The sequence below is a fragment of the Patella vulgata genome, chromosome 9 (assembly GCF_932274485.2).
Source record: "Patella vulgata chromosome 9, xgPatVulg1.2, whole genome shotgun sequence".
Classification (NCBI taxonomy): domain Eukaryota; kingdom Metazoa; phylum Mollusca; class Gastropoda; family Patellidae; genus Patella; species Patella vulgata.
Window position 1 is genome coordinate 4,712,334 of NC_065887.2, and position 7,924 is coordinate 4,720,257.

Genomic DNA, 7,924 nt, shown 5'->3' on the forward strand with positions numbered 1-7,924 from the left:
GGAATTATTAGTGAGCAGAAATTCGCCCATGTATCTGTTATCAGTCGGTACTTCAGCCAGTTATATAGAGGTATGTCCCGTGTTTTCCTTTGGCGTTCGTCACTTCCGATTCGCGAATCCTGTATTACTCAGCTATCGTAGCAGTGATCTCTCTGTTCAAGTAGCTAAGTCTCTAACTCAATATCATCAAAAATCTTCAACATTGAAAAAACGAATTATTTGTCAATTTAAATCAACATTGGTCTTGTGATCTTAAAAGGAAAAGATGGGCTTCTGATATCCAATATTCAAGACAAAATAAACATTTAACCATTGGTACACGAATCGTGTACCATAATGCGTTTCAGTAAATTCTTATCTGGAGAGCATGCGCAATAAATACCATCGGTGTAGACGGGAATAACCAGACGCTAAAGATTGTTGTTCAATTGAAACTTCTGGCGCATTTCGCCGAACATAACTGATTAGAAATTACAATAAAAACAGAAACGATTGAATGTAAATCAGTTTATATACATTCATATTACATTATTATATGTGTTGCGACCCATTTGTGTCAATTTCTTGGTCCCATATTTTAGCGATTTAGCTCCTTTAAAATTATATTTGGAATGTATTTAACCAGTTCTATCACATATGCAATAATGACTGGCACCAATATTGTCCTTTAAATAATGATTTATGATGCATTTAAAATATTATGTCAACACAGCTTGCTCTCGGAAGGTAGGGTCTATAATTAACGTTCTAATTATAACGGCTAATTGCAATCTTGTAGTCAATCCGTCAACAACACAAAATTTTAACTAATTTGGATTTTTATCTTAGTTAAAATTTCGTGAAACAGGCCCTTGGTTAGAACAGCTACTTGCAATCTTTTAGTCAATCCGTTATTTTAAAGCTTAGTCGACACTACAAGCCATTCATAGTTTGATAGTCAATCCGTTAGTTTATCAGCAACATGGCTGCTTTTAGACAAGGTTATTTTTTTATTTTCTTTCATTCCACATAAACAAATCCTCTGATACAAATATTGCAAATTTGTTCATCCTCACATCTTTTTATTTATATTGTCAGTTGATGCCGCTGTCCTGTATAATCCATCAGACATTCGATAAAATGAAAATTTCGAAGTTATTCTCCAAATTTTCAAGTTTTTTCTATAGTATACTGTATAGGCCTATATATTTATATTTTTATTATCGATAATCTCCCACATTAAGAACACGAATTATAATTTATATATTGGTCCATTTCAATCAATATTGATAGCTTATATAGGTTCATGATCTAGTATTTTTCATAAAGACATAAAATAAAATATAAACATTTTCTTAATTAACTAATTTAAGATCAGTCTGGGACTTCGTTTTCTCAAGGCGCTGAGGTCGAGGGGGTCACGGTGGCTAAGTGAGTAAGACACTGGCTCACTAGCCTGGAGGTCGGGTGTTCGATCCCAGCATATTCCGAGAAAGTTCATCCAGACTTTCCAGCGTGGTTTGGCCCTTGTCAGTGATGCAGGACGGACGGTCTAACAAGGACAGCTGTCTAGTCATTCGGATGGGACGAAAAACTGTGGTCCCGTGTACACATTGGCATGCACATAAAAGATCCCTTGACAGTTGGAATTCGAAATAAGAGTAGGCCGTAGTGCCGCTGTCGGGGCAAAATTTCCCTCATAGCCCACTGTATGTTGGTGCAGAACTGTTTAAAACTAAATGTTAAATATAGGAATTCCATCTAAAACATGACACTCAAGTTGTAGTGTAACATCAAACAGATAACAGAAAGATTTTTTTAATTGTCTCATACAAATGTACATGTAAAATAATAATTTATAAACGGTCCTAATTATGTTTCTTTCTTACCATCATAATTTATAGGTTCGTTGTTCATCCCAACATTTTCACAAGTTCGACATAAGCGAGTCAACATTCAAAAACCGAAAGTAGACAGATTACCCAGACGATTATTTGAGGCGTTGGTGAAACCAGTGTTTAAACCAAAAGGCTTAAAACCAGCCGATATTTGTGCTGGTAAAACTATGCAACTTTTACAAGAGACTAAAGAAGTAAGATATAAGACCATTATTCTTGAATGAATACAATAAGTATGTAACTCTGTGATATGAAATATTGCACACTCGTTCCGGGTTTCGAGTCTAGTTTCCTCTTATAATCCTTGAGTGGCATTTAGCGATTGTTTTTTACTTTCCTCTTGTTTGTGACACAATTCACAGTGTCTAGTCCTTCAGATTGGAACTTCCCCTGCATGACAGTTTTCCTGTCTTTTCATTAGCAAAAAAGTATGACATTAAACCACAATATTTCGTGTGATGTACGTTGATCATTGAGTTACGGGACAAGATCAAATTACATTATTTTGTTGTCTTCAACCTCAATGAAGAAGCTTTACAAAAACTGTTTTCAGATTTAAGTGTTTCAAACATTTTCTTTATATCTAACATTCTTGCAGGTTTCCAACGGGTCATCCCAATGCTAAAGCGATATTATTGAGATAAAATTGAACCATAGGTTAGTCCAAAAATGACCTAGTTTGTGTTGAGTAGACGTTAAACCCCTTTTATCTTTAAATTTTTAAATCTTGCCCCGCGGGCATACTAATCCATTCAAATCTTGTGGGCGTTCTAATCCATTTAAATCTATGCCATCTGTTGCTCTAGAGAGTTGGTGATAGTCATGTCATGTTAATAAATGTCTTAATAATAATTTCTATAACATTTAGGGGATCACGTGGCTAAGTGGGTAAGACGCTAGCTCGCTAGCCTGGAGGTCGGGTGTTCGATCCCTGCATTGGGCGAGAAAGTTCATCCAGATTTTCCGGCGTGATTCTCCCTTGTCAATGATGCAGGACGGAGGGGCTGACAAGGAAAGCTGTCTAGTCGTTCGGATGGGACGAAAAACCGAGGTCCCGTGTACAAACTGGCGTGCACATAAAAGATCCCTTGGCAGTTGGAATTCGATATAAGAGTAGGCCATAGTGCCGCTGTCCGGGCAAAATTTCCCTCATAGCACACTGTATGGCGTATGCCCGTCTTCATTAGCCCAGGTTAGGAGCAGAAAAGTAGGACATTAAACTCCATTTCATTTCATTTTCTATAACATTTAGGCCAAAATAAAGGCTTGCCATAGGCAGATTTAGCTCTTATGTATACATAATGTACATGTACTTTTAACTTGAGTAAAAAAAAAAATGAAATGGGGTTTAAGGTCCCGTTTTTCTACGACTGGGCTAATGAAGAAGGCTTAGTTTTTATGATATTTTTTTTCCAGGTGAATCCATACGAAGAGTTTCTGTTTCGTCGATGTTTAGAGATGTTTGAAAGGAGAAAAATGATAGCCGTGTGTCAGTCACTACCAGGTTCAGCGGAACAATTTAAAGCGATCAGAAATCAATTAATCAATAACGGAATGAATCTGGTTCACTTTAATAATAATTTAATGAGGTAACAGTTTATTGTACATGTAGTTGTTCGGATGGGACTAAAAACTGAGGTACCAAGTACACATTGGCATGTACGTAAAAGGACCCATGACAGTTGTAATTCGATATAAGAGTAGACCGTAGCGCTGCTGGTCGGGCAAAATTTCCCTCATAGTACACTGTATGGCGAGGTCCCGTGTATACATTGGGACTTTTATTTTGTTTATTATCTCTGGGATGACAGGATTGCTTATGTACCGTAACTTACCTGACATTGATTAGTTTTATTAACTCAATTTGTCGGGGTCAAATGGTTAAGGCATGTGCCGTGGATCAAGGGGCTGTCATGGAGTCAAGTGGCGGGGTTTCGATTCCCAGGTTGTACTTGACAAGAAGTAGGGTTGTCTGTTTAACCTTGTGAGTTTCCACTGGATCCTCCGGTGTCCTCCCACTGGACGTTAAATTCTCTCACTCTCTGTAACAGATTTGAAGTATGTAAATATGTCACTGTTTTTTATTATTTCAGACGGGCTGTAACAGATTCGAAGTATGTAAATATGTTACCGTTGTTTATTGGACATAATTATTATATTGTAAGTGATGATATTCAAATAAAGGAAATGGTCAAAGTAACGAAAAAAACATCACAACTTCACCTGATAGGTAAGATTTTATAATCTTAAAAGGATAATACAAACTTTCTGTCACGTCATGGATAATACTCACTTTCTGCCACGTCATGGATAATACAAACTTTCTGTCAGGTCATGGATAATACAAACTTTCTGTCACGTCATGGATAATACTCACTTTCTGTAACATCATGGATAATACAGTCTTTCTGTCAGGTCATGGATGATACAAACTTTCTGTCAGGTCATGGATAATACTCACTTTCTGTAACATCATGGATAATACTGTCTTTCTGTCCTGTCATATTTAGTCCTGCCATGGTTTGTCTTTCTGTCCCGTCATGGTTTATTTTGTCTTTCTGTCCATCACACTCTGATTCTAATTGAAGTGAATTGTTCAAACACATGGTTTAGAGTTTAGATGTTCATTAGTTGGATGTCTTGTCTGACGTCAATGGTTGGCATTTTCTGTTTAGGCTTTTTGGGAGCTGCGGTGGTTCAGTGACAAAATATTTGGCAGAAAGGTTTAATGCTTGAGCATTACATCATAAGGTCTGTCATTGAGTCAAGTGGTGACGTGAGGCAATAATCTCTAGCAGTGTGAGGCTGTAGTTTCTGGCCGTCCAGGTTACTTGAACTTCAAGTCTTGTCTCACATATATGTAAGAGGCACCAGAGGTTACATCCATTTCTGGGCGTTCCAGGAATGTTTATCCGCTAACGGTTTAAACATGCATTATGCAAGAGTTAAATCTGTCTATTGCAGGTCTTTCTTTAGACCTGTAATGTTATCTAAATTATTAATTAAACATTAATTAACTTATCCATACCATAATCAACTCTCGATGCCATCACTAACCTGCGATAATAAGCGATTTGGAATAACATTTTTGGAAAAATAGTAAAACGTAAAAGTGGTTAATCGAGACTTTGTTTTTTATCGTACCGACTTTAGTAATGATGATCGAGGCTTACCTAAAATTCAAAAGCTAATCTCCCATATCACCCCTTTAAGTCTGGGCACGAAACACTGTGACCCGGGTGTTATTTATCCCTTATTTCTGTTATATTCATTAAATCTTTGTATGAAAATTTGTAATTGTCACCCCAAATTCGCCCCAAATGATCTAATATGTGTCAAGTTGAAAGGTGACCGCTTAGTTTACAAGCATTTGATTTTTCGACAACTGTTGAAAATAACGTCCTATTTAATCATTATACATCAGTAATTAATTGGCTTTTTTATATTTGAACAGTGATTGGGAAATTAAATACTTGTAAATTGGACCCTCGTTATCTAAATACGCAAGATTAAATGATGGCACAGTGGCTAAGTGGGTAAGGCGCGTGCTCGCTAGCCTGGAGGTCGCGTGTTTGATCCCTGCATTGGCGGAGAATGTTCATCAGGATTATCTGACGTGGTTTCCCCTTGTCAGTGGTGCAGGAAGGAGGGTATGACAAGAATAGCTGTCTAGTCATTTGGATGGGACAAAAAAAAAAAAACGAGGTCCCGTGTATACATTGGCGTGCACGTAAAAGATCCTTTGGCAGTTGGAATTCGATATAACAGTAGGCCATGGTGCCGCTACCCAGACAAAATTTCCCTCATAGCACACTCATAGTCTGTCTTCATTAGTCGGAGCAGAACAGTAGGACATTAGAGTTTAATTTCGTGTGAAACGGGGATCGCATGAAAAGGGGGATTTCGACTACAATGTATAAGTAAATATCTCAGCCAACCATGACAGGTGAAACATATTCTGTGTGTTTATTTACGTTATGACTCTACTCGCACCACCTCTGGGGGATTGGATGGCTGAATGGTTAGCTTATGCGCCCTGTATCATAAAATTGAGTCAACTAGCATGGTTTTGAATCCCCGGTTGTACGTGACCTGGAGTAGGGTCACCTGTCCAACCTTGTGGGTTTTCTCCGGGTCCTCTGGTTTCCTCCCACTGCTAAAGACTCCTACGTGCAAGTGAATTATTGAAATAAAATTAAATAATGTGTTAGTCCCGAAATGACCTAGTTTGTAGCGAGTGGACGTTGAACCCTATCTTTCTCTCTCTCTCTCTCTCTCTCTCTCTCTCGCACCACCTCTGTTTTCATGACTGAGTGGAATGAATACCGCATCACTCGATTGTAATGTAGAACGTCTTCGCACTGACATGGAACATCCCCGCCTTGTGCATCATTACTAAACTAATGTTATTTTGTTTCCTTACAGGAGCTTTAATCGACAGCAGAATCTTAACACGAGATGAATTAATGTCAATAGCCAAACTACCAGATATAGAACAACTACGTGGAGAATTACTCACCATATTAGGACGTAGTGCATCAAACACTTATTCCTTATTAGGAAGTCATCAACAGACATTATCAGTAAATTTAGAACAATTGGTTAAACAGAAAAAAACTGATAGTCAATCTAATGTTAAAAAAAGTTGATCAATATTTTTCAAAACTTCGAGGAGTAAAAAATATGGATAGAAAAAACAGGTTGAATTTTTATAGTGCTACCATGTGAACATTTGATGATAGTGAAATTAAAAATTGAGAATCAAAGCATACATGGTTAATTAATTCAACTTGAAGTTAAACACATCTGATAGCTACTCTGATTATGACTTCATATATAGACAGGCGGATGGCAACCGCGGTCGATTTTCATGAGAAATAGCACGATACCTGGTGAACATGAAAACACGTGGCCTCCATTGTCAACTCCCACTGGGGGGAGTCAAATATTACTATTGGTTGAGAGGAATATCTTACACAGTTGACTATTGATTACGATGCACCTTAATCAATATTCGTCCATTAGGTGTATACTTTGTGTTTATGGCTAGAACGGACATTAAAATAATAATAGAATAATAAAAAAAACAAGCCAACAGTGTGGCTGATGTCCCCAGACGTAATCCCAAAATAATCAGATTAATTGCACATTTATCTTGTTCAAGAGTATCGAGCAATCAAACTGATTATCTATACTTAGTCTAAGCAGAACATGTTCACGATCAAACTCAGTCAAGGTTTTGAAGTAGGCCTACCTGGTAGAAAACTATAAACTAAGTTTTATCACAACTCCATCAGTTAGAATCCAAGTTATCTTTTCCTAAAGCACCAATTAATGAAACTGCTTAGCCCAGCTTAGCTTTAGTGGGAAATGTTAATCATTGAACTCAGTCACCTAATGCACATCTACATCAAGTGTAAACATTCTACCTCAATTAAAACAGAGTGGTTATGTTCCAAAACATCAACCAATCAAATTGCTTATCTCTGTTTACCCTAAGCAGAAGATGCTCATCTTCGAACTCCATCACAGTTTTCACCTAATAAATCCCTACACGGACGAACAGACAGACAGACAGACAGACAGACCCATTTTAATAGTCTCCTGCTTTCTTCCAAAGGCGGAGATAAAAACTCGTGTGTTTGACAAAGAGTTTACAATCTCCTGATTTAAATATTGAAAGGCATTGACCTGATCGAAGTAACCTATAGGCTGTAACGTCAGTTTAGTACGCGATTTCCTTAATTCCTGTATTGATAACAGCATAGTATAATATTTGATTATTGTCGACATATCATTTATTATTATCGTCAACTTATGTAACAAACCATTTAACAGGGCCGGCGGAAGAAAATCTTGATCAGTGTGTGCGGGGGGGGGGTGTACCATCCTTGGGGTCTAGATCGTTTTCCGGCTAATAAAATTACTCAGCATTGATGTGAAATTTTATTTCCTTTCTGAATCCCTTACCATGCAAACACAGTCGATGGTGGTTTCCTGCGATACCCAACTTTACAAATATATGCATAATAATACCAAGCTTGTGG

At 37.5% G+C, this 7,924-nt stretch overlaps 1 protein-coding gene across 1 annotated transcript; it reads left to right on the plus strand.

Moving 5' to 3' along the window:
• The first annotated feature begins 917 nt into the window (after positions 1-917).
• Positions 918-6,643, plus strand: LOC126831600 (39S ribosomal protein L10, mitochondrial). The gene is made up of 5 exons (XM_050562193.2): positions 918-980; positions 1,884-2,071; positions 3,294-3,466; positions 3,971-4,107; positions 6,303-6,643. The coding sequence occupies exons 1-5, from the start codon at positions 962-964 to the stop codon at positions 6,524-6,526; spliced, it is 741 nt and encodes a 246-aa protein (XP_050418150.1). The 5' UTR covers positions 918-961; the 3' UTR covers positions 6,527-6,643.
• The last annotated feature ends 1,281 nt before the right edge of the window (positions 6,644-7,924 follow it).

Coding starts and splice junctions, on each gene's coding strand:
- LOC126831600 (XM_050562193.2), top strand. Junction 2,072..3,293: donor TTTTACAAGAGACTAAAGAA/GTAAGATATAAG, acceptor TTTTTTTTCCAG/GTGAATCCATACGAAGAGTT. Junction 3,467..3,970: donor TTTAATAATAATTTAATGAG/GTAACAGTTTAT, acceptor TTATTATTTCAG/ACGGGCTGTAACAGATTCGA.